This window comes from Anser anser (assembly GCF_964211835.1).
Source record: "Anser anser genome assembly, chromosome: 7".
In the NCBI taxonomy this organism is placed as follows: domain Eukaryota; kingdom Metazoa; phylum Chordata; class Aves; order Anseriformes; family Anatidae; genus Anser; species Anser anser.
Window position 1 is genome coordinate 4904693 of NC_139727.1, and position 21127 is coordinate 4925819.

A 21127-nucleotide genomic window follows, 5' to 3' on the forward strand; every position below is an offset into this window, starting at 1 on the left:
TCTTTCAGATTTCTTAAAGAAGTTTTTGTAGCCACTGAATTTTCTATTAGAGGAATATATTCAATAATAAGTAAAGAAAATTGTTCTTGGAGCTGAATCGCTGCAACATGTTTTGTCGATATGACGTCCGTATGTGTTCGCATGCTGACGGTGTATTTATGTGAAACTGTGTCCTGTAACTTTGTTTTAATATATGTTCCTGAGAGCCTCTATCAAAAATAGGTGCCTGTTAACTGCATACCTTGGAATGAGATGTGCCTTTGTAATTACTTTCTGCATTATAGGATAGCTGGGTATTAATGAAAGATGTAATACCAGTAACACTGTTCTGATTCTGGGGTATTGATTCTTCTCCGTTGTGTAATCAAAACAGGGCATAGTGCTTACAAGGCAGCACACAGAAATGGCTGTGGTTCATAACTTGACTTCCATCAGTTAAGGGGTTTTTACTGTACAGGTATAATCCACACATGTAGACATCTTCTTACTCCAATGTGTCTAAGAATGTTTTGTAGGCAGTTCATATTTTTGAGAATATTTTCAGATGTTTGGCTGAGTGGAAGCTGCCTGACAAGTCAGTAGTAGGTTAGGTGTTGGGGTGATGGAATTGAGGAGAGCTAAACCCATTGAATGCTATGAGAAATGTAAGGATTTTCTGATGATCTCTGATATGGGGAGGGAATTATCCAGTGTTTCAGATAATCTCTGAGAAGTTTTTGCATACTGCATTATCTACGCTACGAATAAACGTCTGATTGTGTTCTATTTGTTACTCTTTTGGCATTAACTGTAATCTCTCCTGCCTTCTCCTTTTTTCTTTTTAAAGGTTGAAACAAACGTTTTGTAAGGATGTACGAGTATCACCATGAATGAATCCTTTCTGCCTTTCCATATTGGTAAAGTAATTGGAAGTTTCAGCCAGCAGATGCTTCCCTGTCTTCTCTGACTCTTCAGGATGGGTTTTTTTTGAGATGTATCCAAGCAGTGTATGGAATCCCTTGATTTGTCTTTGAGGTGTGAACAACCTCTGAAAAATTTGCTAAAAGGATAAGGAGGAACCTCTATGGGTAACCCTTGGCTGGAAACAATTACTGGTCAACCATGGTAAAACTTGCCAACCCACTTTATACTGAGTGGATTCTTGAAGCTATACAAAAAGTTAAAAAGCAAAAGCAACGGCCATCTGAAGAGAGAATATGTCACGCTGTTTGTGCTTCCCATGGATTAGATAAGAAGACTGTTTCGGAACAGCTGGAACTTAGTGTTCAAGATGGTTCTATTCTTAAAGTTACCAACAAAGGCCTTGCATCCTACAAGGACCCAGATAATCCTGGACGGTTTTCATCTGTTAAGCCTGGCACTATTCCTAAACCTGTTAAAGGATCTAGAGGAGCTTGTAACGAGCTTCGTAACGTGGATTGGAATAAACTGTTGAGAAGAGCAATTGAAGGGCTTCAAGAACCAAATGGCTCCTCCCTGAAAAACATAGAGAAGTATCTGAGAAGTCAAAATGACCTAGCAAACGTTTTCAACAATCCTGCTTTTCAGCAGAGATTGCGTCTGGGGGCCAAACGTGCTGTGAACAATGGGAGATTACTGAAGGATGGACCTCAGTATAGAGTGAATTATGGTGGTTTGGAAAGCAAAGGACCTCCAAAATATCCCAGCGCTTTCCCAGCTTCTCTTCCACCTGTCAGCCTTCTACCCCATGAAAAAGACCAGGTAAGGCTGGAAAAAATGAAAGCAAAGGTAGTAATGCAAAAGCAATGATTTATCTTGTTCTTTATTTAGCCTTTTAAATGCATGTAAGCGAGGGTGCGTGCCGAAGATCTGTGCAGGATCAGGTCTGATAAGGCGTGTTTACTTAGTTCCCTGTGTCCTGCTGTTCTGTGTTGGGTAGTTTGTTTTTTGGCTTTTCAGTGGGTAAACAGCAGCAGGGAGGAGTGCAGCTGTCTGCTCTCTTCTGGGTGTGAGGTTGTTCTGTCTTGTCTGGTGGACTAGTGTTGCTGATAGCTGCTATCTGATTTGGTTCTGGCATTCTTACTGTCACTTTGTGTGGACATAATTTTTCTTGTGGTTCTAACACTAGCTGAAGTACTACCAATAGAACTCTTGATATTTAAGATACTTAGTGTGTTTTGTTTGTTTTTTAAAATATCTGTATATAGATACTTCACTTAGCTTTAAAATCGTAGTTAATAGGAATAGGAACTGGAGCCAATGTAAATATTCTAGGAATATAAGTGCTGTCAGACGGACAAATAGGGGTAAACTTGAGAATCCTCTTCCTATCTTCAATTTCCTTGGACTTGTTAGATGTGTGCTTTTTTTGTTTTGATTATTTGGACTTTCTTTTCAACACTGTGAATAACTAACCTGAAGCCTTGAGGGAAAACGTTTGGGGGATGTCAGTTGGTGTTTTGTTTACAAAAGGCTAGCATCCAAGACGTGTCTGTAGGTATTTTTTTGATCGTTCGTCATTTAGTGTGGTGAAATGTATTTTGAGTTTTCAGTATACTTGGAAGGAAGCAACCTCTTGTGCTTGAATTGGGTTATATAAAATGGAATATTTTTTTTTTTTAAAAAAACTTCTTCATGGTAAAGTTGGAGACAGTTCTTTTTTGGCATGGAATATGCCAGACAACTTTGTTATTGTAGAAATGCCATTAGCATCTATTTCTAGATACTAGGTTATGTTTTTTTTTCTTTTTAAGATGATTTTCACTCATCTTTGTCTTTCAGCTGATCTTAAGGCACTAAAGGGCACAGAGAAGAGAGTTCTTGATTAAAAAATATTGAGGCAAATTTCAAAGAGTTGTTCATGGAACTGTCAGAGGTGGCACAATGAATGTTGGTATCTGGACATTGACTTTTCTGAGTTTCTCTAAATATGGTTGGTCTTATGTGGATTTCTGTCCATTTCTATCAAGTTGGACTTGGCAGGTGTTTGAAGGATGCATGGAGAGTCATGCTCAATAATCGGAACGGGAATTCAGAAGGGTGGTTTACCATGCAATTACTGCTGTAGCTATACACTGTAAGGATTTAATTACTTGTAGTGATAAAGCTTTCTATTGTATAAGTACTTTCAGATAGTCCTCTGTAATTCTGATACTGCAGTGGCATTAAAAATGTGAAGTCTGAAGTACAGAGCAACCACAACAGTTCAGTGCTATGATACTTCATGTGAGTTCTGGGGGAAAGAAAATCTTCCCTGTTAGGCTACGCACTGGGACTGACATCCATTGCTAGAAATGTTAGTTGGGTCACGGCACTGAAAAAGCCGTTACTGCCGTACTAAAATGCTGGTATAAGGATAAATCTGTCTTTCAGAAGTTAGCCAAACAAATCTGTTATCTAGCAACTGCTTTGGCAAGAAAAAAGCTTTTGATTTGGGTGCCTCAAAATTAGCAGTGTGACTTGTGTGTTTAAAAACTGTTCGACATACACTTCTTCCTGACACAAAAATACTTTTGACGTAAGGTTGGCAAAGCACTAGTTGTGTATCTGTGTAGTGCACATCCTCACGTGCTGTGCTCAGCTGTACTAGTTGTGGCACAGGTTACTGTGCAAATGCATGTAGACTTCATTCAAACATAGGGTGTTTCCTGATCCTCAAGCTATATGGCTTTAAAAACACTAAAGAAGGGACAGTTCTGCAACTAATTCTATAAGCAGGCTTGTTATTGGGATGCGATTGCATGTTCATTTGATGTTAATGATAAATTATGAATGAGCAGAGCAATGCTGCAGGAAAACTGCTTGGCCATTTTAATTGGAAGAGTTAGTGTGGAAGAGTTAACGTGGAAAAGTTGGTGGCAGTACTGGGGGAATGCCATGGTTATATTTTATTGTCAAAAATTCAGTAATCAATTGGCATCTCTCATGAATGGCTGGGCTTGAAAGAGATGAGTGTATTTCAAAGCTTCTTTGTTTGACTGTTCATGTAGTTAGCTCCAGTAAAAGCTGAGTGCACACATTTGTTTTTGGGGTGGCCTTTTTTTTTCTTTTTTTTGCAAAGACTAGAGGTGAAGTTCAAGTATATTTTCTGTTGACTTACCTTGAGGAGAAGAAAGAACAGGAGGGGCTGTAGAAAACTGCTTAGATAGATGACTGTTGAAGCTTCTTGATTTTTTTTTTTTTTTAAACTTGTGCATAGTTAACATCTCATCAGGACGAGAGGTAAAGATTTATTGCATTACAAGTCTGCATCTTTTCAGAGCTCCCCCTTTGGCAACCTGAACTTTCACACTTGCAGTACTAAGTGCAGACTCTGATCCTTTCTTCCTATGTACAAGGTGAACCAGCAACGTTTGGGGGGCAGGCAGGGGGTTGTGCTGGTGGCTTTTCACACACATGCACCCCTTCCTTCCGCCTCCGAGCCATGAGAGTGCCTAGTACACGGAGGAGATGATACTGCTATATTGCAGTGCCACTGAAGTTAGTTTTGTGAGGCTGGAGCCATGACTGTATGCCGGGGGTGTTGGGTGTTTTGCGTGAGATGAAGTACGTATGTGGAACAGGGAGCGGGAGGTGCTAAATTTTTCTCTCGGTGATGATACCACGCTGCTTTTCTTGCCTCCCCGCTGAGTGGGTGATCCAGCGCAAGTAGATGCAGTTGTCTTCGTTCAGTAGAAGTTGAAATAGCTGCAGCTAGTTACAGCAGCATTAGCTTGTATCACCATGTTTCATCCTGTTGCCATTGGCCTGGAATGAAGGATTTGTTTAGAAACAGTATTCCTTTCAAGTGTTATCATGACTATTGGGTTTGGGCGAAGGTGTGTCAGCTTGCTGTTACAGGAAGCAGAAGCACGCAGTACAGCTGTTTGAATTCTCAGTTTCTCCACCCCTTTCTATTCTCTCGTGTCTGTGCGGGTTGCTTTTTCACTTGTGCTTCAAGAGATGCAAGCACAAGGCTCGGAAGAAGGACAGGTTGCATTGGGAGGTGGCTAACTCTCATTGGCTGTATGGTCTCTAGGCAGTTCATTCTGGAAAATATAATCGGTAGCATAAATACCAAAAAGATGCCACAGTTACCTTGAATATTCTGGTCCTTACATTAAGAGAGCCTCTAGCTTGGTGTGGATGGGTAAGGTGAATCAAAGCACTTGAGTAGCTGCTTATTTTGAAGCGTGAAGTTTGTGTTAAGGAATAGCCTAGCCTCCAGCCAGAGGTGGGCCCTTTATAACAACAAAGGCAAACTGAAAACAGCGTGATAGCCTTTAGGTTGAAGGCTTCAAAGGTTTTTCCTTTCCTGTAAATAAACAAAAATGAAACAAACAAAAAACAATGCATGCAGGAAAGCAGAAAAAGAAAACTTGTTGCTTAGTATTTTGATCTTGTGCACTTTGCTTTAGTGCAGTGCATAGTTAGTTTTAACAATTTAACTGCTCTCATGTGCTCTTGTTTATGTTCAGAGTATCTCGCATAGATAGCATCTCTCCCATGTTTCACACCTTCTCTCATGCAGCATCTTCAGGAAAGGGCTGTGTAAGTATGTTAATTGGAACATGCAGTGTAAAAGTTGAGAGCGTAGTAGGAAGGGGTGAGAACAGAGGGAGAAACGAGTCTGAATATGCTTCATGGTACCTAGTTTTTGGATAAGCCTCTGACACACTAAAATACACGTCTGGAAATGCAGCAGTGAAAGTTCTGTTTCAAGTTCTTAAATGGGTGGTAAATTTTATCTTCAATGGAGTCAGTTGTAGGACAGCCATTGCTCTTCACACACTGTTTCTTGTTCTCCTGGGCACTTGGACAAGCACTGGGAAGGTTCTGCTGCGTGGGAGCTGGGTGAAACCTACTGAGTCTTAAGAGGTGGTTGTCTCCTGAACACAAATGCTGAGCAGATGTAAACCTGAAGAAGCTGGTGTTTGTAGGCTGTAGACAGGGCTTTAATTTCTTAGTTTTTAAACATAATTTAATATGAAAATAAAGGCTTTAAAAGATGAGGTAATGGCCACTTGTTTAATGTTCTCAGAACAGTGGGAATGTGTAGTCTATCTCAGTGGCAACATCCCTGCTGTGTTCAGTATAGCTACTACCTAAAGGATCCTTCAAAAGAGGCAGTGCAACTGCAGCTAATCTGATGCATGCAGCATTTTCTTGGTTGTCCTGAACACTCCCTTAAACAGCTGAACAACTGTATTAGTAATCGTTTCCATTTGATTCTTGGCATGACATTTTTTTCTTACCTTCCTCCCCCCCTTCCTTCATTTTCAGTTTGTATTTCTAAGCTGACCTTCATGCAAAAACAAAAACAAACTTTCTTTTTTAATACTCTGAACTCCTATCTAATTTTGTTTTCACTGGCCTAGGTACATTTAGCTTTTCAAACTGTAACTTGGCATAGGTTGAATTTCAGTTTTCTGGTATGCAGCTTGTGCCAGTGCAGACACTGAGTGTTCCTCCTTCTGTCTTTTAGGCAAAGGTCCAATCTATAGAGGAGCTTTTTTTGGCATCCAGGCTCCTCCCTGCTCTGCTCTTTAGTTTCCTGCCTTTATGTGGCTAGGCAAGCAACTGTTGGCTGGGGTTTCTTTGCTTGTTCTACCTTGTTCCCTCTGGCCTCTAGGCTTTCCACTGAGCAGAAACTGAAAAGTTAGGCAGAAAGGAAGTGCTACACAATGTATCTGACTGATGTACATATAAAGGAATACTTGTACTGCCTAGCTTTGGATGTAGCTTTAGATCGAGTCTGTGTTCCTCAGGATAATTTTGAGCACCAATTTTCAGGTAGGTAGGTTTCTGCAAGAGACTGTCTGCAGTGCTACAGCTGAGGAGGATGTTCTCTACAGAGACAACCTGTGTTTCTACCCTTGCAACATCTTCATGGTGACAAAAGACTGTTATTTGTTGTTACTTGCTGCAACACCAGTGTCATTTGACAAGCAGTAACTCATGTTTGTGCATCTCACTATTTCAATTAAAAGGTATCCACCTTAATTTCATGTAAGAGGAAGTGCCTTTGGCTCTTGTCCTTGAAGTTCTAGGATGATTGTTAGGTACTGTTGTCCCTGTAGTTTGAGATGCTAAAAGTACCAAATCCTTGCTTGCAGAAGCCGAGTGGACACTTAAGAATGGGTCCTATTCACACTTCAGATTTTGGAGCTTAGCACAAGCTGAAGAATCCCTTACCCCATCTCTTGAGCATTTACAATTAAAATGGAAAAGTCTTGTCATCACTATGCTAGAGAAGCAGCTCATATCACTGTAAATAAATAAGGGGCTTTTAAAATGTGTGTGTGTATATACATTTATTTTAAGATTCAGCAAATTTGGATCAAACCAAGAAAAGTGCTTGTAAAATTCTTCTTGAACTGTGTGGTGGGACGGGAATTCCAAACGGCTGTTTGCTGAGTTAGGTTGGAATGTGCCTTTGTGATGACACTGCGGGGTTGGCTTCCAGTTTCTGTCGTCTGCAGGTACCGGCTCTGCACACAGGTCATCTGGTGGCGGTTTCTTACACAACTATTGGGGAATACCTTATTCATCCTTTTTTCCCCAAACTCAATGTTTAGCTGAAGAACATAGCTTCACATGGTGTGCTCATGCTTCTTGTTTACTGCGAGGAGCAGTTCCAAGCCTTATGCTGTAAGCCATTTAATCCTAAGGACTGCTAAAATTTGTTTCTTGTGGTAGTTTCTCTTAAATTAGTTGGTGTGATATACTGCAGTGAGAGTCCTGGATGATAACAATGATAACTGATAACAATGAATTAAAGAAAACCTGTGTGGTTCTGCAGTTCTGTTTGCGGTCGTTCATCATTTCTCTCTTCTGCAAACTGTCCTGTCTCAGCAGGGAGTGACATTGGATCCTCAAACTAGAGGTTTTAACCTTTATCTCCTTTCATAAGGTTCCTTGTAGAATAAACAAATGGCCGATTAGTCTGATTTAGACTTGAGGAATATGTTGGAAAATATCCACCTACTTTGGATATTTTCTCAGTGCTGTATTCTCAACTATCTTAAGTGCCTCTCCTCTTCTGTGTTCTATAATAGTGCGTCCTGACTCTTGGGTCTTTATTCTGTGGCAGTTGGAATGCGATGACTGTCAGTGTAGTTTCTTGGTGTTGCAGGAACTTGGTTGTAAAACAGGTGATGAAAAACCTTGAAAATCTGCAGTTGTGGTAGTCTGGCATTTCTTGACAGATTTTACATATATAAGCTGTGTGTTTGTGTGTGTGTATATAATTCCTTAAAGTTCCCTGGGTATAGATCAACTGGTAATTAACCATTGTTCTTCAATTTGATAGTTGGAAATGGCAAGAGTGGTTTTTTCTTTTTTTTAAGAATTAAAAAATACTGTTAAAAGAAGAATTAGTCAAATGGTATAAAAGCATTTTTTTCCCCAAGTTTGAGCCCATTTATGGTCCTGTTAGCATCTTCTTTCGAAAGGCAACTCTTCTGTTTATCCAGGACTATATTTTCCTTGGTTTAAAGATAGATGCATGCTTCCTTTAATTGTTAGGACCTCTTTTGGCCAGGACACTGGGACTTTGTGGCACAAAAAAGGGACATGTTATGTCCTCCTGTGTACGGGATCAGCACTCCTAGGGCTTAGATGGTGGCTGTGGAATTCTGAGTACCAAGTGCGTTAAATCAGGTGCCACGGAGCTGACAGATCTCATGCTGTCACTGGTGTCTACCTGATAAGAGGCCAAGTAATCTTTTAACTAGAATGATTTCCTCTGGATGCTAATGGGGTACCATGACATTCTGCTGTCATGTAGACTATATTGTCTTGCTAAATGGCTTCCTTGTTTTGGCAATTAGGGAAATGATAAACGTTGGGGATGATAAACATGACTGTAACTTGATTAAATGGTCTAGTGTGCTTAAATAACTTAGCCTGAAAACTTAAAAGCTCAGCAGGAAAAATTTTGACATGAAAAACCTTACTAATAGACTATGAGGTGGCAATGGTGCTGCTATTGACATCTGTTAACTTTGCTAAATTGCTAGAAGGAATGTGAGCTTTTGGTGCAATATTCAAGTATTCAAGTGGCTAGATATAGTGAAAGTAAGTAATTTTCAAATTAATTTTCTTCCAAAATTCATGAGCCTAGACAGCTTATTAGGCTTGTAGTCCCATATTAGGCTTCTGACTTTTGAAACTTGTTCTTGGGAGTGGCCCTTGTGTTAAGTAATCAACTTAAAATTGCAAGTCCCACTGAGTTAAGCTGACAAACTTTGGAGAAGGGCAGGTCAGACAGCACACTTCACCTTTCTGGTTCTGTGAAGTAAAGGGGACTAGCAAGTGCATGCAACTGATGATGCAGTAGGAAATTCTGAACTTGGGTTTGTTCTGTTAATGCTTGGGCACAGATGCCTGTGATGGCTGTGGCTTATTTCATATAGGTAGTCTGGTTAGGTGTGTATATAAATAACAATGTTAAAACAGAACTTCTAGGAGTACAACACTTCACCACTTGGGAAAAGAAAATAAGAATTCAAGTAGAGTTGGTGTAGGGTGTGTTTTACGCTTAAATTTAGGCAGTGACAAGCCATCTTTATTTGCAAAATACAGGTCAGTTCTTTCTGAAATACTGTGTTTAATGGGTCTTAAATATGTGCTTTTTTCCCCCCTCACACTTAAACAATCAGTTTAGAACAGCTCAGAGCTCTGGTGTGGGTCAGTGAGGCTTTTCTCCCATGAGGAGACACTTTGTGGGATGTTGCAGAAGCAGATCAGAGTAAGGTGCACTGATACTTTAAAATAAGTCTATGTGCGCTCTCTGTCCCTCAGGGTCTGTAAGCTGACTCTTCCCTGTGAGATGGGATGCAGCCTTCAGTCCTGCCAGGTTCACTTGCTTGATAGGATTAGCAGACTTTTTATCTGTATTATATATAAAGAATTTTCTGAATTGTCCTAGTGTGGCTTAGCAGCAGAAGAGTAGAGATGTATGGCAGCTCTTTGCAACCATTTTCTTTCGTAGAAATGTGGATACTGGATTGCTGATTCAGAGTACCAGGTATCACTGCCATTGAGGCCCTTCTGGGTTGAAGTTCCCTTACGGGCCTCAGTTTGTAACTTCTTGGTAATGCAATCTAGGAACAAATTCGGTGGTTTTTTTCCCCCACCTTCCTCGTTATTCTTCCTTAAAATCAGACTTGCAGTTGAAATGAGTATTGCCGTAATGTACTAGCCTAGAGTTTTAGAGCAGTATGGCATAACTTGAGCATGTCTGTAATAATGCTGCTTCTTCAGAGTGCTTAGGATTTGTGGATAATGAACAGTAGTTAGCCAAGCAGTTATTACAAATACATAGTTAAAAGGTGATGGAAAAGGCAGTGCTTGATAACCCTGAAGAAATTCTCAAGGCCAAAATAATCTCTTCTAGTAACTGAATTTAGTAGTTAGTTAAACAAGTTCTTTGCTTATAAAGGCTACTGTAGCTATCCCTTACATCTGTTCCAAATTTGAAAATATATTTAGCTGTGATTTCCTACTCTGTTGCTCCAGTTTTGTCCTGTAAAGACGAATGGACCTGCTGTAGGAGTTGGGTTAATAATGTGGTGGTGGAAGAGGAGGACAGCACGCTGTTAAAAGTAAGAATCTAAATACGAATCAGATAATAGATATCCACATGGGAATTCATGTAATACACGTTGGGGTTATACATAAGTAAGGCATTTTTTTGACCTGGTAATTTCTGCTGTGTTTTGAAGTGTCCAGCTCTCTTCCCTTCCAGCTTCATCCCATTATGAAAACTGAATTGCACAGAAAAAATCGTTAATACTACTTTACAAATATTAATGCCGCTTTAATAGTGGAAAATTGCATAGTAAAAAATTCCTATTTGTTTTGACATGCTTGGCAACACATTCTGCTGATTTAGCAAAACAAGCTTTCATATAGATGCTACACACACTTTCTGAAGTTCTGAAAGCTGTAGATAAGTCAGCCAAGAAGCGAATAGAGAAAGCCAGTCATCAGGTTTGATTGTCAAGTTATATAGCAGCATGTGCTGTGTGCATGTGGAACGGTCTGTTACTGTGCGGGTGAGTGCATATGTTTAACTGCACGAGCAAGTATTTGTGTGCACACTGGCTTAGAAACCAGGGACTTGTTCTTCTGTGGCCATTGGAAAGAATTCTTCCTGCTGGGTCACTGTGCTTGTCAGCCATACATCTTGAGGAGGAGGAAATTGCTGGTACTTCTGTCTCTTAATGATTCTACATGTTCTTAAAGAAAATTTTCAACTACGACGTTTTTAAAGGTGACAGCTTCCATTGTAGCCTAGTAATTCCTCCTCTTGCTGTCTGTATGTAATGTTACTCTCTTTTGATTAAAAGTAAGATGTTTTACCCTGGATAAAATATGGAACACGATAGCTGTTAAGAGAAATCGTGACTTAGGTTAATCCTCCTGCTTCACATCCATTGAAAACCATTGAAAAGCTGGGCATCTGATAAACATGAGTTCCATTCTGGGCTTTACCCTCCCAGTTCATGTGATGATTGGCAGTTCTTTTACCTTAATGCTTGTGTGCATTTTATTTAACAACAGATCAACAGATGAGTAGCTGCTTGGAGACGTGTTTTCAACTCTTTCAGTAGAGAATTTCAAAAGTTTTTCTAGATAGGAACATGGGAGGTGGTAGGAGTGTCTTATTTAAAATAATGAACCACTGGAGAAGTCTTCCCATGTGTCCAGCTTCCCATACACCTCTGAATTCAAGATGGTACCTTAAGTTTGTCTGCGCACTTAAGGAAATGACTGAAGCTGCTATTCTGGTCGGGGCTGACAAGATTGAGTTTTATGTCTTTCACAATACTAGTGGTGGGAAAGGGCTGTACTGGAGTTGGTTTGGTTCCTTTCTCATCAATAACTCTGCCTTCTTAAGTAACACTTCCAACATGTTTGATGGGCAGCTTCAGCCTGTTACGGAGAAGGATAGATAACTTTTAGGCATAGACTGGACATAAAAACAATTACCTGATTTTGTTAATAAACCTGTTATAGTTGAGTGTATTTGAGGAAAATGTATTTGGCAGCTGGCAGCTCTGTTCTTCTTAAGGCGGAAAAGGAGTTGGGTGTTAGGGCTTCGTTGTGTGAGCATGCTATATTGAATTTTCTTCATGGAGCTCTGAACAGAACTGCTTACAGTCTGTGAACATGAAACTGAGTCTTAATGGATTGTTTCTTGCTTTTAATTCTGTGTTTGGATGTATCTTGAAGAGACCTCTGAAGGATTCAGTTCCTAGGGTAGAGCTGCTAAAGTAACAGGCAGCTGAGAGTAAGCGTTTTCCCTTTGCTGATCTGTGGGGTAGTAAAATTCTAAATTGCTTGCTGTTTTGGTATAGGAAGCGAGTTTCACTAAAACAGGTGGCTTTTTTAATTTTGTATGGACTTTACTTCTAAAGCATGATGCCTTAAAATTTTGGTTTTTGACTTAGAGTTAGTTAAGATACAAATGTCTTAGTGTGCTTAATGTGAGAACAACAGTAATCTTCTCATGCCTATGTAGCAGGGGAGGGAATCCTAAAATAGTTATAGTGGCTAAAGTGGTTTTAAACTTGAATCTTTTATTTGACTTTTCCTCTCAAAAATATTTATCTTAGCTTTTAGCTGACTTGTGTATTACCTTTCAATTTCCGGCGGCAGCCTTAAGAGTAATATCTTTCCGCAGAACACAAGCATTCTGTTTACTTCGTGTTACTGATATCATTGCAAGGCCAGCAGCTTTAAATCAGTTAACTTTTGTCTTTTACATGCACAGCTATGATTCCCATTGTTTTTTGCTTTCTTAAGCCATGACAACTTCACTTTTATTTCTAAAGTATATATTTAGTAGATTTTACCAATTACAGCAGACATCTGTTTGGAGATCACTGGCAATCGAAATCACTTACAAAGAAATTGTTGGCTCGTGATGCCTCTAGAGCACTTCTGTAAGTTCAGCTTCTTTTTAGCTGTTGCTAAGAGAGAAATTTTCATTAACATGAGGGACGTGAGGACTTGTCAGCATGCTATCAGTTGTTTTATAGGCTGTTAGCTCTGCCGCCTTGCAGATGGTTGGAAAACTCTTGGTAGTGGGTAAATGTGTGCTGATTATCTCATTGAATTAAGGTAACCTTTTGTTGTTCATTGAATTCTGCAGACCAGGCACTGAGCAGCTGCTCTACTGTTGTTGAATTCTGGGTTTGGTGAATACAAAGATTATGCTAAAGGCTGTTTAGTCTAGTGCCAGGTACTGAGCATTGGACCACTGTAGGATTTTATTTGATACCACCTGCAGTATTTTAATAATCATGGCAATTATCAATATTATGACAAAACTGTGTTTTCAAATGTTGTCACCATGTGCTCAGTGATATTTTAAAGCTTTGGAAATGGGTCAGGAAGAGAGATGGCAGAGAGCTGTTAGTTTTTGATTTTGTCTTTTTCTCCTCCCTCCTACCTCTCTCCCCCTGCCTTTTCTTAAGGCAGTACAAAGCAAAGACACTCTTGTTTCTTCCTGCTTCTTGCATTATTAATTTTTTTCTCTTTATATTTGACACTAGCTCACGTGTCAAATATCAGTTTAAACTAGTTCCTAGTTTATTGATGAGACTGGCCTCAAGGACAGTTTAAGCAATCTGTCTATTATAAAGTTCATAAATAAATCTGCTTATCTGTTTTGGATTACAGTTGAGTGCACTTGTTTTATTGGATGTGTGCGTGTGTGTTTAAAGGTGGTAGTTCAGTGTCATGTTAAAACTTGCTTGTAAGCTTGTCTTCCCACCCTTTTGAGAGCTAGGCAGAATTAAGTTTTCAAATAGGTTGCTTTTATTAAAAACTTTCCAAGAGCTAAGTAAAATAATTAGATTTTAGAATAATTTTGGAGGAGGTAGGACTGGGGCATTCCCAGGTAGAGCTAAAGTGACTTGGATTACAGAAAGCAAGAACCCATTTGGATTGTTGGACAGTTTTACAGAGCTTCAACAAAGAGTTCAAGTTCTCAAATCAGTGTAGTTATCCAAGAAAATTGTGTTCTGTAAGGATCTGGAAGGTATTTTGTTTTGGGGGTGGGGTGGAGGATAGTTCTATTGCTTCAGAAGTAGAATGAATAACATACATCAGAATAAGGTATTGTTACAGCAATGCTGCACACAGGGGTATACTTGTGTTATGGTGCTGTATAGAACAGGGCAGGATACTTCCTTCTGTAACATAGCAGTGGATTGGGTACTTAAGGGATCTTCTGGGAGGCAGCTTTCCCAAGGCATTACGGTTCCTAAGCAAAGTTTAGAAATAGATTGGATGTCACTGTGTTTGGTATTCCAATACCTTGTCTTCAGGGTAAGAGGTGAAGAGAAGAGGGCTGGGGGTTAAATGGGCTGTGGTGAAAATGCCACCAAAAGGTGCTTCTGAGACCTGGTTCAGATTCCTCTGGCTTTGTTCTTGAAAGTGTCTTCTTTGTCAAGTATATGAGGTTTTAATGGGTCAGACCTTAATGGGCCCTTTGACCCAAATCATATGTGCTGATTAGAGTTCTCCCAGTAAGTTGCTGCCTGCCTTCTGTGCAATTTCAAGAAGTATTGTTGGGCTACTTGTGTTGAAACTAAATTGTACAAAATCTAGGAAGTCTATTTTGATGTAGGCTTGACTTGTATTCACAAAACAGCTAATACTTAGTCTCCAAAAATATTTTTTAGATCTATTAAATCCCATCACAGATATATTGGACGCAGCTTACATGTGCTGTCAGCATCAGCTATCTACATGGTTGTTGCCACAGACGGCAGAGGTTTGGTGTTAGTGCTGTATGCCTGGCTTTGTTTTGTAGGTGTGAGGTTCCAAGTACGTTTCCAGCTTTTCAAGGAGTAGCATAATCTAGAACAGATAACCTGCTGAATGAAAACAATAGCAAAAGTGTTTTTTTCCTTTTTCCTTTCTTTTTTTTCCCAGACAAAATGCTTTTTCTGCTAATTTAGTAGAATTACTTTGAAGACTTCTCTTCTGAGCTTGTTAGTGTTTGTTTAGCCTTATCAGTGGGAAGCTTGAGGGGAAAAGCTGTAATAAATACTTTTTAGCCACTTCCATGGTGGATTAGGATGTGTCCTTCTGTGAAAGTGAGGAGTAGTAACGTATAATCTATGTGAAACCTGTTCATGCTATGTACAATTTGGCTGAATACTTGGGGTTCTTTTTTGCCCAAATTATCAGTTAGTAACCAGACTGCATACTTCTGAGGTGCTATCAGTATCAGTGATAACAGTATACTGTTTTCTTCATTCTATAACCAGTTTGGAGGCTTCTCCAGAGTGCTAACAGGGAAGTCAGTAACACCAAGAGCCCAAGCGATAGACAGGACTGGACAGATTTCATTCTCTGGTCTGTGTGGGACCAGTTCAGAAACTTCAACTGAGCAGTGTTGTATTTTGTTGTACCAGCCATTTCTGAACTTCTCCCAGGAGGGGACCTTAGCTGAGGTTAACTTGGATTTTGTAGTTTCACCCCTGATAATTAGGGGAAGGAAAAAGCCAACCATGACCTGCGTTTACTGTTAGGGTATAGACCACAGCATAGTTCAGGTCATGTCATAGACATTAATTAGGTTCTTTTGCAATATTAAATAATTTAATAGTTAGCTGAAAATAATCTGAGGAAATGAGAAACCTGAAACTTAAATGGTGGATGTTAGGCTGTTCCCTGCTGGAGGAGAAGCTGCCTTTCTTCCTCACTGTATCCCACTGGTGCTAGCTTCTCCCACCCATCTACCTGCCTTCCGCTGTTGGTGCGCACAGCTTAGAAAAGAGCCAGCTCGAGGCCCTGACTACAGTGCATCTGTGTCCTGACAAGAGAATGCTGCCTTAGGGCACTGCTTAACCTTCCTGGCCCGGGGAACGGAGTGCTGGGTGCTGCCTGCAGCAGGTCTGCAGGGGCAGTAGTACAGGTGAAGCTTTTAGAATGGCACACAAGGAACGTGTGTGAGCTCAAGAGCTCAGGCTTTCATAGCTGGATTAAAACAGTCTTTCTTTGATTGTGAGTTACAACAGTTAAATCGCTAATCCATCAGAGTAGAACCAAAAGACCAAATGAATGCAGTGGAGGTAGTTTTTTGAGCCTAATGCTTAATTCTGATTCAGGAGAAGATTGTTAGGGTGTCATGCAGATGTTCTATTTGAGGATGGATGGGCTTCTCCCTAGGTATTAAATAATATTGTAGGTATTAAATAATATTGTAGGTATTAAATAATATTGTAGGTATTAAATAATATTGTAGGTATTAAATAATATTGTAGGTATTAAATAATATTGTAGGTATTAAATAATATTGTAGGTATTAAATAATATTGTAGGTATTAAATAATATTGTAGGTATTAAATAATATTGTAGGTATTAAATAATATTGTAGGTATTAAATAATATTGTAGGTATTAAATAATATTGTAGGTATTAAATAATATTGTAGGTATTAAATAATATTGTAGGTATTAAATAATATTGTAGGTATTAAATAATATTGTAGGTATTAAATAATATTGTAGGTATTAAATATAGCATTAAAATAATAATAAAAGATGGTATTTTGCTAATAGAGCATAAATCAGGCTACTCAATTCTGAGTTATAACGCAGAAGTACTTCCTGTAGTACCGGAGTTTTTTCTGTTTACCATCCAAAATTGGTCAATGCAGGTTTTTATGTGCAAGAATCCGTAGTGACCTGCAGCATCACCATTCTTTTATTTGTTAAGGTGAGAACCTGAGGTATCTAGTGGTGTAAAAAGGGAATGAGAAATCAAACTGAAGTGCAGTGTGTAGGTCTTGAGGTGCAACCTTCCCTTTTCTCTCTTCCCTTTCCCTGTGGATTATATAAACTCAATTTAATGACGCTTCAACTAGTGGTACCTATAGATAGATGTCTATCTCTTCAGCTGTCATCAGTATTGATGGGCACCCGCCTGTGAAAACTTACGGAGACATTTGGTTAGTGTGTTATCCTTTATAAAATACTCCAGAGGAAAATGTCCTGAGTGCTAGCAGGTTTTCCTGTGCAGCTGTCAGTGTTGACAATTGACAGCTGTTAAGAGCACAATAACTAAAAGGCAGAGCCTTTTACCTCCTCACAGGAAGCAGCTTTTTTACTCTCGTGTGTTTTTTGTTTTTCCTAGTGATGCAAAAGAAAATACTTTCAAATGTCTGGAATTCCAAGCCATCATGAATATGCCTGATGTGAAAACAATATCCACAAAGCTCTACAATTACATAACAAAAAGCTGTATTATGCAAGTTGTTGTCCTTGTAAATTCACAGTGTGATGCCAAGAAACCATGAAGAGTCTTCTCTTGCTTCCGTGCTGTATACTAAGGGTAGAAGTGAGGGGTGGGGGGAATGCTACCTTTCTGTGAGAGTTGTCTTCTGTGTGTATGTACTGCAGCATACCAACGGTTAGATTTGTAAAAGCATACTTTTCTGATGGCTTTGCCTTTTGTACAGATATGCAGTACAGTACAGCATGGTTGAAGGCAGTTGAATCCCGTCTTTCCTTTCTATTCCTGCTTTCTCATTTGATTCAGTGAAGATCATTCATGACATCTGAGGCCCAACAAGAAAGGGCTTCTTGGCTTTCAGAATTTCAGACCTCTTATGCTAAACAAGATAGCACTTATTTTTGCACAACTGCTTGTTCTTGGACGTAGGTTTTGCAGTAGATGAAAGGATCTTAGTATTTAGTTTCAACTAGCCATGAGAAAGCCTTCTTGAATTGTTCGTTTCTGTCTTGAAATGTTGCTATTTCAAGCTGTTATGGTCAGAGAAATTCCAAAACAAGACATTCCAGGTTCCCCTCGGAGGACTTAGCAAGTTAGTCTCTAATTGAGATTCAAATAGGACCTGTTCTATTCCTTTTGGTCCAGGATGGCATCTGACATGGCTGGACATGCAGGACTTATACCCGCATGTCTTGTTCACTGCCATAATCAGAAATAAATGTATTATTTTCTAGTACCACAGGTAAATGAATCTCAAACTGCTTTTCAGTCTCTAAGTAATGAGTCTAATCTATTGCAGTAAAAGCTCTACCACTCAATGTGTGTGGCACTTCAAGTGATTCTGTTGGTTAAATCTAATTACTGTACAGTACTTTTTAAATCAAACTTGTACTGGCTGCAGGGCAAAGCATCTTAAGCCTTGTCAAACTTAAACTGTACATTATGTGGAACTATTTTAAGACTGATAACTGTGATCCCCCTGTAAATACAGAACATACTGCACGAGAAAGAAGAACTACAGCTGTTGAAGTTGGTCAATTATATAGGAAATAATGGGATTGACTGTAGTGAGATGCCAGAAAATTGTGTGTAAATGAGAGCCAAACTCATTAGTCTGTGATGACATACAGTGAATGCAAGGTTTTAATGATAAACTAGGTACTAATTGCAAAGCTTTTTCTATACTACAAATGAACTAATTTGTAAACTGCCAGCACCTGAAGAAAGAATTCTCTTAAGCCTGGAAGCTTGTGAATTATAACATATGTATTAGTTTGACAAAAGCTGTATTGCATTATCTGTCCAATTTAACCACAAGTATTTTTCTTATAATCTAACTGTAAATCTCAGGAGGAGAAAACTGTAGGAGTGTGATTTTGCATTGTAATGCTGTTTAGCAGTAGTGATTTGGGAATTGATGCAAATAACAGTTTTAAACAGCTTCCAGGGAAGAGATTTTTTTTATCTTCTATGATGAAGTACCTGCAAAACATCAGTTCATCTTTGCGCATATCTTACATTCCTACACAAATGCATTTATGAGTATATAAACATTTTATTTGCATCATTGGTAATTCACCGTATATATAACAACCTTCTCTTCTTGTGAAGACTCCCATTTTTATTTAAAATATGGGAAAATACAGTGCAAGACTCAGTGAAGATGGAAAAACAGAAGACCACAGTGAATGAAAGAAAGGTAAAAAAAGAAAATACTCTGTGTGCTGTTAACTTTACAGTAGTGACTTTCACACTTGAGAGCAGCTTCCACTGCAGGCACTGGCAACCATTCAGCAGTGTTGAATGGAGCATATTTTTCTCACCTTAACCTAGCCAGTTGTCCAACTTGGTGCTGGCTGCAGCCAGCTGCAGATGCTTGGGCCAACAGGTGCAGAGTTGCTCTAAGAAATGCCACTGGACCATGCCCCACTGCAATTAGTCAGCCTTCTCTTAGTGACGTGTTATGACGTTCTGAAATGACAAGCAAAATTGTCCTGGAACCTCTGCAGTGTCAGTGTATTTCTCGCCCATGAGGAATGTTACAGGAAAGCTCAGTGAGGGGTGGGAGAAACCCTGTAGCACAGCCTTCTGTGTAATCATCGGTTCTGCGCTTTGTCATAAGAACTTAAGGCACTATCATGCTCAGTGCTCACGTGTGGCATAGTAGTCACCTGAATCTAGCCCCGTTATCATGCTTGGGGACGGTAAAAGGACACGTAGAACAGAAAGGACCCCCCTTTCCATTCCAGTTAGTACAGCAAGAAGAGGGGAGTAAGAGACACCCAAAGGTGATGTCTCTGCCTTTGAGCTGGAATGGAGCAGTTGGCTGTTGTGTGGGTGGTTTTCAGACTATTTTTGTTGGGAAAAATTGCTATAAAGTTGCAAGGATCAGGATGTGTTTTCCAGGGATTTCTGCTCACTGAGGTGTTTTGTATAACTTGGTACCTGTGCGTCCTATATCTTGTTGTATTTTATTGCAGCTTCGTTTCATTGCCTGCATATAGTAGCAACTGGGATGGGATTGACAGTAGCATCGTTAAATGACTTTGAATGGTCTCAGCTGTTTGGTTTGAGGAAGGGGAAAACATTTTCATAAGGGTTCCGCCTTTTTAAAGTTGCAAGGAATACTGTTGCACTTCATGAAAGTCTATACCTCTGTTCTTTATCACCCCACTCTGATACCTGACTATTTCCATCTCAGTTGTAATATAGATACTGTCTGTGTCTTGTAGTAAGAAGTTACATGGGTGCATGTTTCTCTCCTCAAGACAGGCTATGGGGGCGTAAAGTGTGCAGGGATGGGCACACCATAGTCTTGCAAAGATATAAACTTTTCTTTTAAGAGGTGGACTTCTCCACCTCTTGAAATTTGATCACAGGTTTGAAGTGGATAATGTATGTGGAGTTTGAGTATCTCAGTATTTATATCACTGAAGATTTTGCCCAAGTGCACGTGTGAGCAAGCAGCCCCTTTGCATAAAGCATCCTGTCTCTTCTCAAACCAGAAGAGAATAGAGAAGTAAGGCATGGAAGCAGTTAACATCATGCTCGGAGCTAATGCATGCGTTTCCAAGCACGCTTTGAGTTTAACTCTGTTTTGCCGGAGGTTTTCAGACTATACTGTGCAGGCACCAGAGCTCGTGTTGATAGGCAGTGACCATCATGCTCACGCTGGGAGAGATGGACTCCAACTGCAGACATGCCCAGACTGCTGGACTATTTGGTGTGTCCCAGAAGCTACACATGGAGCTGGATTGCTGCGCCTTTTGCAGAGTTGCTGCTGCTTCTGACTTCATACAGGGTAGTGTTGAGCTAGTTTGTTTTAGCAATTGGTTTGGTCAGTTTTGTGCAGCCAAGTGACTTCCACAAGTTTCCCCAGCCAGTGGGTGTGATAGAGCCTCCCAGGCTGGCTCTGAAGGAGCCACCTGTTGCTGCTGTAGTTTTCAAGCCAACAAAGTTTGGGAGCCAGGATGCTAAACCACATCTGTGTGAGAGGAATTAAACCCAACTTCTAAAACAGGTGGCTGGGAGGTTATCATGATAGCCTGATCCCCAAATGGTTTATTTTGTATGTCTTCCTGCTATTGGGGAATGTCTATGGTCAATAAGAGAGTATCACTGCATCAAGAAAATGTACTGAAAGCAAATAAATCATTAATGTTGACTCTTGCTCAGATCAAATGTAAATGCTTTTACTGTATTATGTATTAATGGTCTTGGTTTGTTTAGGTTACTTTAATGCACAATTGTTTTCAAGGAAATGAATCTTTTTTGAGCTTGTTCAAATATACCAAGCTTAATGAAAGGCAGTGTGAACTGGATGTGGTTTAATGAGGCCTGCTTCTATCAAATTTATTGCTTTAAACCCAACTACAAATAAAGTGAATTAAAGACCAAATTATTTCAATATAGGTGTGCATTGAGCCA

General features: G+C 39.6%; 1 protein-coding gene across 17 annotated transcripts in view; it reads left to right on the forward strand.

Annotated features, from left to right (window-relative positions):
* Nucleotides 1–21127, forward strand: part of KAT6B (lysine acetyltransferase 6B) — a 129246-nt gene that overhangs the window by 22091 nt on the left and 86028 nt on the right. For all 17 annotated transcript variants that reach the window (XM_083844688.1, XM_083844703.1, XM_083844700.1 and 14 more), the window contains one exon: nucleotides 827–1722. In XM_083844688.1, coding sequence (XP_083700814.1) covers nucleotides 1102–1722 — 621 coding nt within the window. In that variant the 5' untranslated portion in view covers nucleotides 827–1101. The remainder of the gene's footprint in view (nucleotides 1–826; nucleotides 1723–21127) is intronic.